The 18,204-nt window shown below is 45.7% G+C and overlaps 1 protein-coding gene across 1 annotated transcript; it reads right to left on the bottom strand.

Annotated features, from left to right (window-relative positions):
* Window positions 1-222: 222 nt before the first annotated feature.
* Window positions 223-16,890, bottom strand: LOC126515919 (deleted in malignant brain tumors 1 protein-like). Its single transcript, XM_050165957.1, has 12 exons — window positions 16,853-16,890; window positions 16,497-16,714; window positions 12,181-12,334; window positions 10,293-10,510; window positions 8,940-9,251; window positions 7,419-7,457; window positions 6,282-6,593; window positions 5,767-5,790; window positions 3,359-3,673; window positions 2,377-2,421; window positions 1,553-1,867; window positions 223-239 (listed from the first exon to the last, which is right to left on the bottom strand). The coding sequence occupies exons 1-12, from the start codon at window positions 16,888-16,890 to the stop codon at window positions 223-225; spliced, it is 2,007 nt and encodes a 668-aa protein (XP_050021914.1).
* Between the last annotated feature and the right edge of the window lie 1,314 nt (window positions 16,891-18,204).

Genomic DNA, 18,204 nt, shown 5'->3' with positions numbered 1-18,204 from the left:
TATATTATAGTTAACTGTATAAGTGATTGCAGCTCTCCTTCTGAGACACAGGAATAGATGCTATTTTGTTCTGTAACCACATCCTTGGTACCTAGAGAACTCTGCCTGGTTCATAGTGTGTGTATTAAACAAACAGTCAGCACAGAGACTCTTAACTGGTAAGGTGCTGAGAATAAGTGAATATTAAGACTCGGCTTTAAACTGGACGTCTACACCAACCCCTCAAGGCTCAGGGGACTCTGAGGAAGAGGGGCCAGAAAGAATGTAAGAGCTGGAGGGTGGGGGTGCCATCTCTTCTGGGCAGGTTATGGCCACTGCCCTCATGACTCACTGCAGTTATGATTGTCTGCACAACATGAAGCCAGCAAGCTCAGTCAACACATCAGCCAGCAGCATCTACTGGACTCAGTGGACTACAGAAAAAAGAAAGGACGTGAAAGGAGGGAGGGGACATGTTGGGTAGGATTGAGGTATTTAGGGAAAGTAGGGGACGGATATGATGAGGACACCTTGACTGAAATTGTCAAAGGATAAATAAAATCTAAGAGAAATGTATATTAAATAAAGAGACGAACGACTTAAAACCATCTTTTCCTAGTCTCTGTGCTATCTAAGAGATGCTTCACTACTGTTGTTTTCATTTCATCCCATTTTTCTCTCTATTTTACTTCCTGTTGAGATAGAGAACCTTGTATGCACAAACCTTGTTGAATTAAACAAAGAAAGAAGAAACAGCAGGAAACCATCGCAAATGAGAGGCCGAAAGGAAACAGTTTAAACGAAGCAAGAGAAACTGGATTGTGTCAGTAGAATTCTTAAGAACAAAGGGCGGGACCCATTACAAGTAGTAGGGATAAATCCTGCTGCCACTGCCAGTGGCGCCACAGACTGCCCCAGCCATAAAACTGTCACCCGCAGGTAGACGGACTAGTTTGGACCTATGCTGTTTCCTTCCCTGTCTGCCTGGAGTTGTCCTGGCTTTTTTGGAACCCAAATCTCTTTGGATGGATACCTTGCTCAGCCTGGATATAGTAGGCAGGACTTGGCCCTTCTCCAAAGGAATGTGCCTTACCCTCTCACACAGGGTAGATGGGAGAATGGGTGGGGAGGAGGTGAGGTGGAAGGGATGGGAAGAGGGAGGGGAGTGAGAACTGGAATTGGTATGTAAAATGAATAAAGATAGTTTGATTTCTTTTTAAAAATAAATTTAAAAAGAGAATTCTCAAGACCAACACTGAAAGTCAGCCCCCAAGCTCAGAGCAGACAGCACAAGGAAAATGCATCACTGTAGTGGGTAGTGGACAGAGCACCTGGAGAGTCCTCAAAGACAGGACAGTCTGCAGGCTCTACGGGGAGCTCATGGGTGTTGAATCAAGCAGGGCTCAGCAAGGGAGGCCAGGTATGACCAGGTGGACTCCCACTGTCCCAGAAAGTCTTAGAACATCAAAACAGAGCCTTGGGCACAATTAGCACATCCCAACAGGATCCAAATGTCCCCACGTTAATTTCCAGGACCTCCCCAAGAATGATTGACAAAGCCAGCAGCAGGTACCTGAGCAGATGACACTGGCATCCTCATGGTGGCCACAGTTGTGGACAGACAAGCCTTGGTGCTGACACAGGCCTAGCGAGGTCTCACTGCCCTGGCACTGCACATCATCCAGGAAGATGCTCCCCATGCCCTCTCCAAAGTGGCCATTCCCAAGGGCGCTGAGACCCTTCCCACAGGCCAGCTGCCGGCATACCACGTGGGCATCCTCGATTCCCCAGAGGTCATCACAAACAGTGCCCCATGTGCCATTGTGGAGGACTTCCACTCTCCCTTCACACCGGTTCTTTCCATCCACCAACCTGATCATGAGCTGACCTGGGGGAGACTCAGAGGTTAGTCCTGGGGTGTCGTGGCCATCAGGTGGGCTTCTCTTTAGTTCTGAACACAATCCCTCTAAATCTCAGAACAGTTGGAATTCTGGCCTGCTGCCGCTAGGCCCCACAGGACTACCCTGAATTAACTATTTTAAATGCAGTAACTTCTCTGGTTTCTTATCTCTGGACTAAAAGTGTGTTATTACAGTGATAATCATATCTTTGAAACCAAACCACAAAATCCATAGGTTTTGGGTTTAAATATGTCAAAATCAAGTTTTTTCTTTCTTTTCTTGTCCCTTGGTGCAATTTCAAAGTTAAAAATCATCCCATAAACTAAGAGAAGATGTGTAGTAATAGTCCATATGAATAGCCTCTCCTCCAGCTCAGCTTTCTCCATTGCAATCCCAGGGAAGCTGAGCTCCAGGCAGCCAGTGAGAGTATAGGCGACAACCTTGGGGAGGTTCAGGGTTAACCAGGAAGTCACAAGAGAAACCATGAGAGTATTACCAACTACGGGAGCCACTTCTGCCAAATCTGAGGCAACGCCAACAGCTGAAAGAGACAATGAGAAGCATTCACATCAGTGGAGGAGGTTCATCTTATAAATACCACAAGCCAAGTGTGCAGGAATCCTCGTCATGTCCATGTGAGGGGGCACACATGTGATTTGGTCATATGTTAAGAGCCAGTTCATGCCAACGATGACCCTGGACCACCTTTCCCTCACCTGATTTATTAATCCTCACTGAAAACATCTGTTAAACTTACAAGCAGGTGGCACTAGGGGATTTGTGGCCAATGATTAGGAAATGAGAGTTTTTCATCTCCTGGCACCATGAAACTAACTCTTCAGCTATAAACAAAACAAGATAAGCAGCAAACTGATAGACTGGAGAAGAAAGCCTCTCCTCAGCTCGATCTTGATACCATCTCCCCACCTCGCCTCTGCCAGGCCCTCTAGGGGGTAAAGAATGAGTTGTCTCGGGAAGTCATGAGGCCTGGCAGTAATATAATTAATAACAAAACAAGGTTACAGAGGTTTTGGTCACATTTTTTTTTTTTGAGTTACATAAACTTGTGTCCTGTGGCCAGAAAGTCCCAACACTGGCAATCAGCCACGAGGAGAGTCAAGCTGCCTGAAGTCTCATCAGAGGACGCATGAGTTTGTTGCACACAGAAGGACCGTTCCCAGGAGTTAAAAACTACCCAACGGCAGGACATCACTCTGTCTTTCAGGTTTATTATTGATTACAAGACTTGTGTCTGTAATGCCCGGAGAACAGGCTGTGACAATGGACAATGGACCCTCATTTCTTGACACCTGGGTGACCAATACTGTTGGCTGTTGGAGTCCCAAGGACGCTTGAGAGGCATGGGACCCTTGGTGCTAACGCCAGGACAAGTTCGCCCCAGCAGGGCCCCTGTGTCCGTGTGGCTCTCCCTGGTTTGTTGCTTGGGAGGAAAGTGAAGTCCAGCAGAGATTGGGTACCTGAACAGATGGCTCCTGCATCCTCATGGTGATCACAGTTGTGCACAGACAGGCCGAGGTGGCGGCAGTACCCTAGGTTGCTCTCTGTCCCCAAGCACCTCACATCGTCTAGGAAGATGGGGCCAGAGCCATCGCCAAACAGGCTGCTCCTGGGGGCTGCCAGGGCCATCCCACAGCCCAGTTGTTGACATACCACTTGGGCGGCCTGTATGCCCCAAAGATCATCACACACAGACCCCCAGGTCCCATTGAAGTAGACTTCTACGCGGCCCTCACACTGGCTTCTCCCGTTGACCAGTCTCACCAGCTGCAGATCTGCAGGAGCCAAGGGCCAAGTCAGCTGAGGGTCCTTCCGTGCTCAGAGGAAACAGCATCAAACTAGAGAGTCTAACATCTAACAGATGCCTGGTGTGCAGCCTGCTGTTGGGGTAGCACCTGTCTATGACCAGCTATGCTGGCGTAGAGACCTATATACATACACAAAGGAATACATATGACCACTTTCCTCCCTGGAAATTTCATGTGTTTCCATCTATGCTGGATTACCCCCTGGACACTTTTGTGATGGGAATAGAGGCCACAGACTAGCATTGAGGTAAAGATACCCCGCTCCCATGAAACAATTTCTCTGGTCCTCTTTACCTTTTCTTTTGAGATAGGAGTCTCGCTAATTCTCCTGGGCTGGCTAGATCTCAGTCCCAGCAGGCTTTGAACATACAGTCCTCTTGCCTTAGTTTCTCTACAGCTGGGGTCTCCAGGCCTTGGGCCCCCTGCTCAGGGCTCACCGTTTTCAGGGCCCTTTCCCATTATCACTTTTTGAACAACTGAAAACAACGCATCTGCAGGCCGAGGGTTGAGACTGTATTTCTAACCTGGTTCCCTCAGATAGGACTCAATTTACAACATAAAATTAGATGCTCAATGCTTGACTCTAGAAAACCTAAGGTCTTTATCGGAGATACAGCGTCCCCGAGGCCAGGTGGGAATTAATCAGGAAAAAGACCCTCTGAACTGAAAGTGGTGAAGTGGATTCTCAGAGTCGGAACCCTCAGAACTGGGGTGGGCTCTTTCCCAGGGCTGACTAGAGCCTGGCCTTTGAACATCAGATTCTGCAATTGAGATGGGCAGGTAAATTGGCTCTCTCCTCGAAAACACCCTCATAATAAGATTAGCAACGTGTCACAAGCTTGAATAAGCTTGTTTGCCATGTAATGCCAGGTCTATAGCCCATGGAAATAATGTTCTCTGAGTCTGTGTGTGTGTGTGAGTCTCTGTGTGTGTGTGTGTGTGTGCGCGCGCGCGTGTGTGTGTGTGTGTGTGTGTGTGTGTGTGTGGTGTGTGCGTGTGTGGTGTGTGCATGTATGCACTTGCATGCACCTGTATAGGCTAGATTAGATGTCACCCCAAATTTATTTTCTTCTGGGTGCCTTCTACCTTGTGTTTTTGAGAATATAAAGCCTCTTACTTTTACTTGGAACTGACTGATTGGGATTCACTGGCTGGCCAGCAATCCCCAGGAAGCTGTCTGTCTCCACTTGTCTCAAATTGACATGTGTCACCATGCATGGGTTCTGGAGATGAACTAGACCCTGTGTCTGCATGGCCAGCACTCTACCTACTGAGCTGTCTTCCAAGCCTTGTGGGTTGCATTTCTGTGAGGCACAAACAGCCACAGAAGAAAGAGTCCCAGACTGCAAGGGTAGCGAAGTACCTATTGGATGGAAACAGTGTGGATGTTCCTCAGGAGCTGAAGTGGCTGTACAGGTAAGAATGGGGGGGGGGGGGTGGAAAGTCACCATAAATACATCCTAAGTGAATAAAAGGCAAGCTCATGTCCTTAAGTGCCATCTAAGTCACATAAGTGAGTTTGCCTTTAAGCAACCCCTCTGAGTAGCTGATCAGATCGCTTCCATTATAAATGCAGCAGTGGCTCAGGCCTGGGTGTGTGTTTTTCTACATAAGAATGAGGCATGAAGTTCATGTTGGGATCGTGAAGCTGTGGTCTCATAGCAGGGCCTCACTCTCAGTCACCCAGTTCCCGTGTGTAGGCTGCAGACTGAGTAGGAGCACTTGTCCCCAGGCTCACCTGCCTCTAGGATCACCTGCCCCCTTGACCTCCCAAGGCCTCTGCTGCATGAACATCTATCTGGGGTCAAAGGCTGGTATCACGGCTTCCTGCTGAAATGTGGTATTCGTGTCCAGAAGGGATGGCACACCAATCTGTTAACAGCCAAAACACCTTTCCTCTGGGTGCATGGCAGGCCCCCAGGGACTGGGGGACAGCAGTCTAGATTTCAGAGAATCATCAAAAAAATATGAAAACTCAGAAGAGAAACCCAGTGTGGTAATCCTTTTGGTAAGTGCTAGTCACCGGGCAGGAAATACAATGTTCATGAACTCATAGATACCTGGATGTCCGACAGCTTCAGAATCTGTAGAGAAAAGGAAACACGAGATGGCTATAAGAAACCACAGCGCTGAGTGGCAGGAAGGGCGTGGCCTCTGTTTAATGACAACGGAAGGAAGCTGGGGGTGAGCAATCCTTCTTAAGCATCCAAGGCTGTGCCCTTTGCTCTGGGGTGTCACTCACCTAAAAACCCGGCACAGAATTCTGATAGAATGAAACTTAGTTTAAAAAAAATTACAACAGCTTGCACTTTTGTGTAATTTATGGTTTCTTAGATATTTGGCTAAGCGTTGTATGCATGTTATCTTGTTAATGCCTGTCAGCTTTGAGAGGCTAGTACTATCATTTTCTTTATTTTATGGCCAGTTCATCTCTTCAGACCTTCAGTTTGAAAACAGCCACCCCAAGTATTGCAAGTATTTCAGTTTGGGCAAAGAAACCCACGGTCCTTGTGTGCCAGCCTTCGGGCTTGGCTTGGGGAGTTCTACAGCTGGCCTAGGATGGGCCTGCTCTCACCTGCACAGATGACACCAGCATCTTCCTGGTGCCCGCAGTTGTGGGTGAGCCAGTCGCTGTGAGGGCACTGCGCCAGGGAAGACTCCCTTCCTGTGCAGTTGACATCATCAAGGATAATGCTGCCTGACCCAGGGCTAAAACTGGTGCCTGGCAGGGCAGACAAAGCTGGACCACAGCCCAGCTGTCTGCAGACCACGTGGGCATCTTCTATGGACCAGTTGTCATCACACACAGTCCCCCAGGTGTTGGCATAGTACACCTCAACTCGGCCTTCGCACCTTCTTGTCCCGTTCACCAGCCGCAGATCCAGACCTTGGTAATCCAAGACATTCCCATGAGGGTTCATTCCCAAAGACTGCCAGAAACAGCAGCTGTTTCCTGGGAGTCGTGCATTGACAGTCAAGGATGGCAAACCCACTTCCCTTTCATTCATTTCAAATCATTTCAATTCTTGTCCTTGATTCCACTTCATGTGTTTTTAAGACTGTGTTTGGTAAAGAAATGATTATTTCATGGCCTGCTGGACCAGGAACTTGTCCTGTGGGCCACTTACTGTAAGTTGTAAGTCTTAGTTTCTGGTAATCACAAAGTTTCTTTTATTTTTTTTTTAAATTTTCCATGAAAAGCTATGCTAGCTGGAGTGTGTGTGTATGTGTGTGTGTGTGTGTGTGTGTGTGTGTGTGTGTATTAAGGGAAGATAGCAGTAGACACCAAGATCCAGTATGCCTCTTGTGTCAAGATGTTCCATGGAATAAGAAGGACAGTTGTTGCATGCTGATGCCCATATTCAAAGGTTCTCAGAAGAGAATAAAAGGTCAGAAGGTGGCCAAGTCAGTTCCTAAGTAGAGCTTGATAGGGACAGCAAGTCACCCTGAGCCTCAATAGGAACCATCTTCCACACCAACCCCCTGCAAATTATTCTTGCTTCTTGCGGTATTTTCTTGCCCCAGATTTTCTTCATGGGCCAGGCATTCCCAGTCCTCCTTCCAGCAGCAGCCATCAGTGTGGCCAGTGTGAGCTGGGAAGGAGGGTGGGAATAGACAATGTCTTCAACAGGGATGCGTCTCCCCCTTCATGCTGGGATCTGGGCTCAAACACTACAAAGGAAAGGCAACTGAGGAGAGAAAAAAAGGTTACCTGTTGAAGTGGACACCGCTGGCTGCTTTACCAACAATGCTAAAGATGGAAAGAAAGCAAAATAAGAAAATTATACCACATCTTTGTTAAGTGTCAAACATCTTCAATCCTTGGTCAACTTCTAGTGGGCTCTCCACCTTCGAGACTAGGGCTTCTAAGTACATCCCTTCCAGTACATCTCTCTGTAAAGAGTAATCCTTCCCTCCCTTGCTCAACATGTGCACAGTGAATACAAACTCATTTATAATCCCAAGAAAACCAAAGCCTGGGGATTAACTGATTTTTTAAAAATAGATCCAGTTTAAAGACAACAAAGCATCCTTTGAGGACCTCTGACACCAGAATAACTCAGGATGACACTTCCTCTAAAGGCTTGGGATTTCCTTTCTCCTGATTCTTCTCTGCATGCTTAACTCTGTTCTTAAAGACCTGCCCTGAAGAACCACTGACTAAGTTTGAAATGAGGCAAATACTAGGTCCCAAAGAGCCAGGAGCAAATGAAAAAGCTAATGCTTTTGGCTTCTTTGTTCTTTGTTCTGCCAGGTAGAAAGCAGTGTGCGGAAGGAAATGCTTACAAAGCTCTGGCCTTGGGAGTCTTTTTATGCACTGTGACCACAGGGAGAGTCACCTATATGATGTGTCTGTCTTGCTAGTTAGTTTGGTTTGGTAATTCTTATTTTTAATGTATTAATCAGTGGACCAATTCAAGACAAGATCCCACATAGCCTAGGCTGTGGTAATCATTGTGTGGGTACTTGGAACTGAACCTTGATCCTCTAGAAGAGCAGTTAGTGTTCTTAAACATTTAGCAATATCCAGGTCCTATCAAATTTTCAAAAAAAAAAAATTCTGGCTCTGACAATGATTTCATTGCCATTGCATGTGGTGGTTTTATGGTTCTCACGGGCTCATATGTTTGAATGATTGCTCCCAAGCTGGTTGAAGTGTTTGGGGAAGGAACAGGAAGTGTAACTTTGTTGAAGGAGGTATGCCCCTGGGGGCAGGCTTTGAAGTTTGAAAAGCCTAAGAACACCCTAATTAACTCCATCTGCTTCTGTGTGGATCAAGATGTGAGCTCTCAGCTACTGCACCAGCTCCATGCCTACCCACCTGCTGTCATGCTCCTCACCATAGTGGTCATGGACTCTAGCCCCTGGAACCATGAGCCTCAAATAAATTGCTTTCTTTTATACGTTATTTTCATCAGGGGTATTTTATCATAGCAATAGAGAAGTAACTAAGACACTGTGTCTATGTTTAAGTGTGGTCTATTTGCAGGATGTGGCCTTGGCTTTCTGTTTAAGCTGATAAAGTCTAAAGCTTCCTTGTAAAAGAAACTCGCATAGTAAAGATTCGGATTAAAGAAATGATAATTAAAACCACACCTTGACTAGCAGGAGGATAAGCTGGGAACAGTGATCTGGGACTATCCTAGATTTCCTTCCTGATTTATGTGTGGTGGTACAGGAAACTCCCAGAACTGGAGAGCCATGAGCCCATCTGACTCAGAACCCAGCCCACCTGAGCAGATGACACCAGCATCCTCATGGTGGCCACAGTTGTGGGCAAACCAGCCACTGTGCAGACATTGCCATAGTCTGGCTTCTGTTCCCATGCATTCTACATCATCCAGGACAATGGGACCAAGGCCTCGCTCAAAATGTGCTCGGCCAGTGGCTGCCACGGCTCCTCCACAGCCCAGCTGTTGGCACACCACCTGGGCATCTCTTAGGTCCCAGCTGTCATCACACACTGTGCCCCAGCTGCTGTTGTAGTAGAGCTCCACACGGCCTTCACAAGGGTGGCTGCCATTGGCTAGCCTGAGTGCCACATCTGGAAAGGCAGACAAGCTGGGTCACTGCCCTGAAGCCTCCCATGTTGATGAGCAATGAAAGTAAGGAGGACATGATCTCTGCCTTGGTTAGCTTTGAGGGCTCAACCCTCACACTGGGGAGGGCACCTTATGGGTTAAAGCTGGCTGCTGAGCACCTTGGACTTGTTGCAAATGTGATATTTGCCCCAGGGGATGGTAACATCCTCCTATACATCCCTGGATGACTTTTATATTTCACAGAGCTCAAAGAAGGCTTTCAATAGCCTTCTATAGTGTGCTAATAATTGAGCATGGAAACATTATCACTCCACCATTTGTGAACTCATTATTAACATAGTTTTGATAGAACAGGTTCTAACATGGGGCTAGCTGAGTTACTTTTCTCCTAACAGTTCTAGTCTCAGAAGATGTCTGTCTCTATGTCCAGAGCAATGTGCTCAGCCATAAACCGCTCCAACTCACATCTCAGGAGCTGTGACTGACCAGAAGCTTGGGAAGCACTCTCAGATGGTACAGGACAATTGCCTATATTCTGTCAATTACGTTTTAAATAAAGGCTGATTGGCCAGTAGCCAGGCAGGAAGTATGGGCAGGGAAACCAGACAGGAAGTAGAGACGGGACAATGAGAAGAGAATTCTGGGAAGAGCAATACCCATTCCTCTGCAGTCCTGCCCAAACACCGAAGAAGGAAGATGTGACCTACCCTGCTGAAAAAGGTACCGAGTTATGTGGTTAACATAGATAGGAATAATGGGTTAATATAAGTTATAAGAGTTAATAAAAAGCCTGAGCTAATGGGCCAATCAGTTTATCATTAATATAGACCTCTGTGTGATTTCTTTGGGGATAAATGGCTGTGGGAGGACAGAAAACAGGCAGGACAGAAACTCAGTCAACACTCAGATCCCTCGCTCCCAGCTGACCGAATATCCATCCCAGTGGAGTGCTCAGATCCCTCGCTCCAGGCTGAGAGAATGTCCATCTGAGTGCAGTGTCACCACCAAGCAGGACCAGAGGCTGAAATGATGAAAGAACCTACCTGGGTCTTTCTCATCTTGCATCAGAGACTCATAAGATGCATAGAATCCTATGTTGGTGACAATGTCATCACTGTGGAACACCACACTCATGTGGTTTGAAGAAGAGGTAAATACTGGGATGGTTTCTGAGCAGAATCTCCCCAGGGAAAATGATTCGCTTTGTGGACCATCAAAAATCTCAATGAAGTCATAAGGGCAGCCATAGAAGTTTTCTATCCTGTGGATGAAATGGCATCATTCAAGCTCCTTTCCTTGGCCTTTTTCTCCAGAAGTGACTCCCAGATGGCTGCAGGAAGGGTCAGGAAAAACTATTCATACCTCCTCTGACAGTCAGGAAGAGTGCCTGGCTCTACTGATGTGGGTAAATGTACCTTTCTACTTCCAAATATATTCTGTTAGTTTTGTATTGAAGAAAAATATTTTCACACAAGTTGTTCTGGTCACATTCTCCACTCCCACCCCCAGTTCCTCTCCACTCACCCAGCTCCATGCTTTTTCTTTCTCTCTTTAAAAGAAAAGCAAGCCAGGAACAAACAACACACACACACACACACACACACACAAATGTAACAATATATACAACCAAAAGACCAATAAGCCAAAGAAATGTCTAAACAAAGTGATTGGAGGCAAAAATCTACAAAAATACCATTAAGTTCATTTTCTTTTGATTTGTTCAAGTTTTAATTCAATATCTTTTCTATGTGTGCTATAAACTCATGGAATCAAATTTAAGTGATAATGATGGCTTATGGAAGGAAGGAAGGAAAACCTCCCATCCCCACTGATACCTCCACTGTATCCCTCTTCCCAGAAGCGGTTCTTTTTCCTTTCCCAAGAAGCTTACACAAGAATGGTGGCAGATTTGACAACTGTTCACTGTTTTCTTGCATCTCATTCTGCAGCACTACTGACTTAGTCTGTGAGTTACATGTGGCTGTACCAAAAATCTGTTTAGCAGATCTGCTGATGGGAAAGTAGATTAATCCCAATCTACTGTCTCTGTGTGAAAGCTGCATACTCTCTTGTACTCACAGGACTTAAATTCCTGGGGTTTCTGTACTCAGACTTTTGATCAACATTTCTAGGCACTTCAAGTTACAGCTCATTTGGGAGAATTATAGCTTTTTTATGTTTTATATAATATTTATACATGCATGTACAGTGTGCATCCAGACTGGCCCAGTTCCTTCCCTTCAATTCCTCCACTAGCTCCCTTCCCCCTGTTCTCCCAACTTCACTGTCTATCTTCTATTAAATTTTTTTATTTTTTACTTTTTTTTTTGTTTTGAGACAGGTCTGGCAATGTAGCCATGGCTGATCTTGAACTCACAGAGATCTGCCTGCTTTTGTCTCTTAAATGCCAGGATAAAAGGCATATGCCAGCACATCCATTTTTATTTTAAATTTGCTACCCACTGAATCCATTTTGTGATTTCTCTGTGCGCATGGGTATGGAACCTTCTACATGAGTGTGGGTAATTTCTCAGTGCCTGTATCCCCAAAGAAAATACTCTCACTCTCCCAGTAACCGCTAATTGCCAACAGCTTCTCGGAAAGCGGGGGGACATTATGTGTCCCTCACTCATGCATGTAGGAACTGTGGCTGACTTGATATTAGGTAAGACTTTTACATGAAAATGGCTCTCACTCTCCCAGTAACCTCTAATTGCCAACAGCTTCTCAGAAAGGAGTAGGACTTTGTGAGTCCCTCAATCATGCATGTTGGGACTGTGGCTGACTTGATATTATTTGTCTTGCAATGAAGTTTCATCTGTTAGGAGTTCATGTGTGCAACTGCATTGTTGTGTCTGACAAAGAGGCAGCAAAACTGATGTGTACAAAGACAAGTAATGATAACTGTATAAGCAGAAAATATTCACTCACTTGACCACTTCAAAGGTGAGTCTGATGTGAGCGCTGCTATCCACTTGTACATCCCAGGCACATAGCACATTGGTGGGATATTTTTTAGGATACCAAGGACTGGAGAAGGTGCCTGAACTATTTGTGAGCAAACCACCACATTGGAAATTTTCATCTGTAAAAAAGTGAGAAAATCTCATGAAGAAACACGGTGCTTTTTGTTTTGTTTCTAGCGAGATAAAGAGGAGACACAAGAAAGCAGAAGGAAAGAAAACAGGCTGGGTGTAGGGGTGCACACCTATAACCCCAGCACCGAGACCAGATCTCAATGTGAAGTTGGTATGAGCTGTAGAGTCTGAAGAAAAACAGCCGTACCAACAAAGAGATGTAAGGGAGACTTAGGCCAGGACTGCTTTCCTTTTTTGTTGTAATGCCTTTTTCTTTGGAGAGAGAGAGAGAGAGAGAGAGAGAGAGAGAGAGAGAGAGAGAGTGAGAGAACATTCGAGTGTGTGAGTACACGTCTGTGGAGATAGAAATAGAAGGCACTGGGTCCCTTGGAACTGGAATTACAAGAAGTTCTAAGCTACCTGTTGTAGATGCTGAGAATAGAACTGAAGTCCTTAGCAAGTACTCTTAACTGATGAGCTATGCCTCCAGCCAGAACAAAACTCTTTTTTTGAGACAGGACTAAAAGGGTTGAGGCTGACTATATAGCTAGGGGGTGGCCCTAACCTCCTGAGATCATCCAGCCTCCACTCCTGAGTGCTGGAATAGGCATGTACCATCTTGGTTTGTTTTGTACAATGCTAGGGACTGAACCCAGGGCTTCCTGTGTAGTAGACAAGCTCTCTTCCAACTGAGTTACATCCCCAGCCTCAGCATCAACCTTCTGACAGATGAAGACCATTCCATTTGTGACGGGAAAATGATAGCAATTGAACAGGCCTTATGCGCACAGGTCCCCAGATAGGTTTACATGTGCAAACCCACTATGCTATGCCGTAGAGCAAACAACTCACATTAGATCAGTGATTCTCAACCATTGGATTGTGACCCCCCACAGGGGTCGCATAACAGATATTCACATTATAATTCATAACAGCAGCAAAATTACAGTTTTGAGGTAGCAACAAAATAATTTTATGGCTGGGGATCACCACAACATGAGGAACTATATGAAAGGGTCACAGCCTAGGAAGGTTGAGAATCAGGAATTTACTTGACAAAAAGAAATAATTGGGAAGCTTAAAATGATCTGGCTTCTCAGTTCCTACGTAAGCAAAGAAAGTCACTCAGTATATATTGTCGGAAGTAACTAGAAACTGCCAACTCACCTCTAACTAGGAACTTCCCACTCTAGTGATCCAAAAGAAGACATTGGTGCACATTCACCAGGCAAACGTTGGCCTTGCCTCCAACCTTGACCTATCAAAGCCTGGCCTCTTGGTGAAGGCCCAAATAACCCCAGCTTGCAGCTTCTCAATTTAAAATAGTTATTGGCTTGGCACAAACTCTTTCAAGTTCCAATGCACCAAAGCTTATCTTTTAATAATTATATATAAATTGGAGCAGAAATCAAGACCAAGGTGAATTCTGCAGTTAGTGTCAAACTCTCGGATTTGGTGTGTGATTAGGTGTAGACTCCTATGTAGCAGCTTGTTATGTATTAAATATGAAAGGGTGTCAGCCAGAGACAGGACGAGTCCAATGGAAGAGCAATACATACAAGAGGAGCTGCAGTACCTGTCATGACGACACTGGAGGAGTCTATAAAAATGCACAGAAAAAAATGTCGTGATCAAGAATTTGTATTCATATTTAATTATTTTTCTTAAAACTCGAAAGACTATTGACATTTTGAGTTACCCATTTCCCTGTGCCCAGTGAGCAGAGCTGGCCCTGACTCTTAGAAGCTTACACACTTGTACATCAAGAATATGGACAGGGGCCTCTGCAGACAACTGGGAACTGCTGGTTCCTTGCTCCATCCTGAATCTCATGACATGATCACCACTGCCAGCAGCTGGTTGGTCCTCTCTCTACTGAACCAGTACCCAAGGTATTTCATCTCTGGTGGATCTGAGCCCTTCCCTTACTCTCTCTCCTCTTCCCACCATCTGCAGCAGTTCACCCCCACCATATTGTCAACTGTCATATGTTAGTGCCTTTGTTGATAACAAACAGAGTATCTAATTGGGCCCTCCCCTCTAGCTTCAGAAATTGAATGGTGGCTCAGATTTTCACCCACGAGGGCCCTGGCAACTGAGTACATATATTGACGGGCAGTACCTGTTGTTCCTCTGCTTGGTGTTGCATCAATACCTATTCAAAGACAAATGTCAGGGTGAGAGACAGATTGAATAAGGTGGGCACATAACTCCCCATAAAAATCAGGCTCTTTCTTTAGGATCAGACATGTTCTGCTCTGGGCCACTGGAAACTAGAATTAAGAGTCATCCAGGCTAGTGAGGGAATCAGAGAGCTGGAGTGAGGGAGCACACAAGGCCCCTGTGGTTCAGGTACAGCATGGCGTTTGTTTGATTTTGGTCAGTTACTGGGCTAACAGAGCCTCTGTCACAGAGATGAGCTTGGTCTTTAACCAAGGACCCCAGCCAGGCAATACCTAAAGAATGTGGTCCTGCATGTGGGGCTGGATATGACTTTGAGGGCCTGATCAGCTGAGTACAGATGCCCTCAACTCTATGTTAGCCATGGGAATGAACTGAAAATTCAGATGCATTGGTTGTAGGACAGTTTGGCATTCATAGAACCCTTGGTGGATACTGGATTGCTACCAGCACCCAGGCCTGCCAGGCCAGGTATAAGATGTCTGCTAATACAGACCATTCATATAATCTCTATTTTCCAGGTGAGATTTTTTAATAATTTACAGATGCTGGAATCTATGCTCACAAACTAACTCTTAAGTAAATTGAATTTAAAATAGGCTCAAATCCCAGATCTCATTGCTGACAGCTTGCCTGCTGGTATTGACATCCTCCTTCCCAATGGCTGTGGTTGGCAAAGCTCTGTCTCTGAGATGTGATGCAAGCCTTGCCACTCACCTGAGCAAACCACGCTGGCATCCTCATGGTGCCCACAGTTGTGGGAGAACCATCCGTGATGTGTGCATTGCCACACCTTGGCTTCATCCCCCATGCACTGCACATCATCCAGCATGATATGGCCCATGCCTCTCTCAAAGTAGCTCTCAGCTGGGGCTGACATGGCCACACCACAGCCAAGCTGCTGGCACACCACCTTGGCATCTGTCAGGTCCCAGCTGTCATCACACACTGTGCCCCAGGTACCATTGTAAGAGATCTCTACTCGTCCCTCACACCTGTGGCTACCATTCACCAGTCTCAAGGCCAGACCTAGGAAAGGAAAAATAGGTGCTTCTGAGATGTGACATTGTCCTCATATAATAGGGCCATCTGCAGGTTGATAAAAACACATTCTCCATATTAGACACTAGGAGTGGCCCTGCAACCTGACTCTCTAAAATTGTATTGCTTTATAAGTACTGAAGACGTATTGAAACCTGTTAATTTTTTAAATTTATCTATCCCCCACCCATATGTGTGTGTGATTGTTTATGTGAGGGTAGGCACATACGTGGAGCTCAGAGGACACCTTTGGTTGTTGACCTTTGCCTAGCTTGAGACAGGCCTCTCCTTCATCTCTGACTGAATCCTGTTTACACCAGTTTAGCAGGCTTGCGAGTTTCTGTGAATCCGACTGCCTCTGCCTCCCATTTCACAGGGATTACAGATATGGCTACTGCACCCAGCTTTGTGGGTTCTGAGGATCTGAACTCAGGTTCTCTACCCACTGAGCCATCTCCAAGTCCAGTATTTGAGAGTCTCATAAGCTCCCAAAGATCCCAGTTGGAGGAAAAGATACATTAAGCATAGAGAGCTCTACAATGTGCCTGCTCCTGCTGTGGGATCTGAGAGGCCCACAAGAGTTCTGGAGGGTGTGTGTTGAATCCAGTCAGAAGAAAGTTGACTGACTTTGTGACAGTTCATATTATTGTTATTGTTTTCCTTCCTTTGGGAGGGGAAGGTCTCAGTGGGATTTTCTATTAGGACCACAGACAGTATGAGACAGGTGTTCTCAGCTTTATGCTTCTAGATGCTTTAGGTGGAAGGCAGGGACTATGGGGGCAGAGCAGGGGTAAGGGCTATGATTGGCAGTGTGCGTGCCACTTAGCAGCAGAGGTGGACACATCAGGTGTGATAGAATTCAGGTCATATTTTAAAAGCGTCTTCTCTCCAAATGGGAAAAGGCACAGCCCGATGGACATCTTGCAAGGTGCATGTCAGGATACCCACCGTTCTGCCTTTCGTCTTGGTGAACAGTGTTGTACAGAGCATAGAACCCTGTGTTGGTGACCATGGCGTCACTTTTAAACACCACTGTCATGGAATTGGAAGAGGAGAGGAAGGTGAGTTCTGCCCCAGCACAGACTTTGCCCATGGACAGTGAGGCAACTTGCTTTCCATCAAACACTTCGACAAAGTCATAAGGACACCCATAAATGTCTTCTAGCCTGAGGGGACAAAGGCAGCGTTAGTCTCCCCAGATCAGTCAGTTCTGCCAGCTCCTTCATCTAACCTCCTTGTACACCTTTGGAGTCCCTTGAATTTGCCCCTCCCACCCCCACTTCCCCTTGACTATCCTGGTCTACCAGATTTTGGTTTCATAGTCTATTTTGGTGACCTCCATCTGGAAGCCTCTCCTCCAGCCTCTCTGACCTCCTTTCTCTTCACCGTGAATATTTCTTTGATGTTCCAGACCCTTTAACTCAAGCCCAGCTTTGGGTGGTAGCCAATTTCTGTCATAGACTCACAGAGGAAAAGGCTCAGGAAGACCCTGATGGGGGAGATAATGACATTCTTCAGGCGCCTAGTAGAAGGACTCATCTCACCAATGTCCCAAACTGCCACATTTTTGTTAACCTGGGTGATGAGAGAATTGTGTCCAGCATCCTGCCTGCTGTCTTCTTCTGCCTTGACCCTAGCCTAGTTTTTTTTTTAATTTTATTTTATTGATTTTTTATTGAGCTCTAAATTTTTCACTGCTCCTCTTCCTGCCCCTCCCCTCCCCTTCAATCCTCACCAAGGTCCCCATGCTACCAGTTTACTCAGGAGAAATTATTGTCTTTTTCTACTTCCCATGTAGATTAGATCCTTGTATGTCTCTCTTAGGGTCCCCATTATTGTCTAGGTTCTCTGGGATTGTGATTTGTAGGCTGGTTTTCTTTGCTTTATGTTTAAAAACCACTTCTGAGTGAGTACATGTTAGAATTGTCTTTCTGGGTCTGGGTTACCTCACTCAAAATGATGTTTTATAGCTTCATCCATTTGCCTGAAAAATGCAAGATGTTGTTTTTTTCTACTGTATAGTACTCCATTGTGCAAATGTAGCACATTTTTGACACTAGCCTAGTCTTACAAGTGTTGATTATTCTGACTTCACAGCACATGCCAACTTAGTACTACCTGAAAATTTCCACTGAGTTCATAGTTTCTTTCAGAAGTGTTTGTCTTTCCATTTGGGTGTAAACTCACAGAGGCAGAAGGCTTATCTGTTTCTTTTAGCACTCAGTCCAGTCCTAGACAGAGCCCTCCCAGAGTGGGAACAATCACTACATATGGAATGCACACTGGTGCTTATCTACCATAATAAATATTACACAGCATGTAACATGACATGTGTAATTTCTGAACTATAGCAAGTAGGTGTCTGTGTATCTGATATAAAGTCCAATTGCAAACACACATGCACAGATGGTGGAGGAGTTCCTTCTGTTTGTGTGTTGCTTTCATTGGGTAATGAATAAAGAAACTGCCTTGGCCTACTTGATAGGACAGAACTTAGGTAGGCAGAGTAGGCAGAACTGAATGCTGTGAAGAAGGGCAGAGTGGCAGATGCCGTGGATCTCCTGCCTGAGATGGACACTAGTTAGAATCTTGCTGGTAAGCCACAGTCACGTGGCAATACACAGATCAATATAAATGGGTTAAATTAAGATGTAAG

This window comes from Alexandromys fortis, unplaced genomic scaffold (assembly GCF_014885135.2).
Source record: "Alexandromys fortis isolate MF-2015 unplaced genomic scaffold, M_Fortis_MF-2015_v1.1 scaffold_146, whole genome shotgun sequence".
Lineage (NCBI taxonomy): Eukaryota > Metazoa > Chordata > Mammalia > Rodentia > Cricetidae > Alexandromys > Alexandromys fortis.
The sequence above is the reverse complement of the archived record's forward strand: the minus strand, read 5'-3'. Positions and strand labels throughout refer to the sequence as shown.

Excerpts from the sequence above, each read along its gene's own strand:
- LOC126515919 (XM_050165957.1), bottom strand. The coding sequence starts at position 16,890 with ATGGAGGTCACCAAAATAGACTATGAAACCAAAATCTG. Across the intron at positions 7,458-8,939 it reads TGCTGGTGTCATCTGCTCAG|CATTGTTGGTAAAGCAGCCA; the intron begins GTGGGCTGGGTT and ends TTCCATCTTTAG. Across the intron at positions 1,868-2,376 it reads AGAAGTGGCTCCCGTAGTTG|GTCAGCTCATGATCAGGTTG; the intron begins GTAATACTCTCA and ends AGTCTCCCCCAG.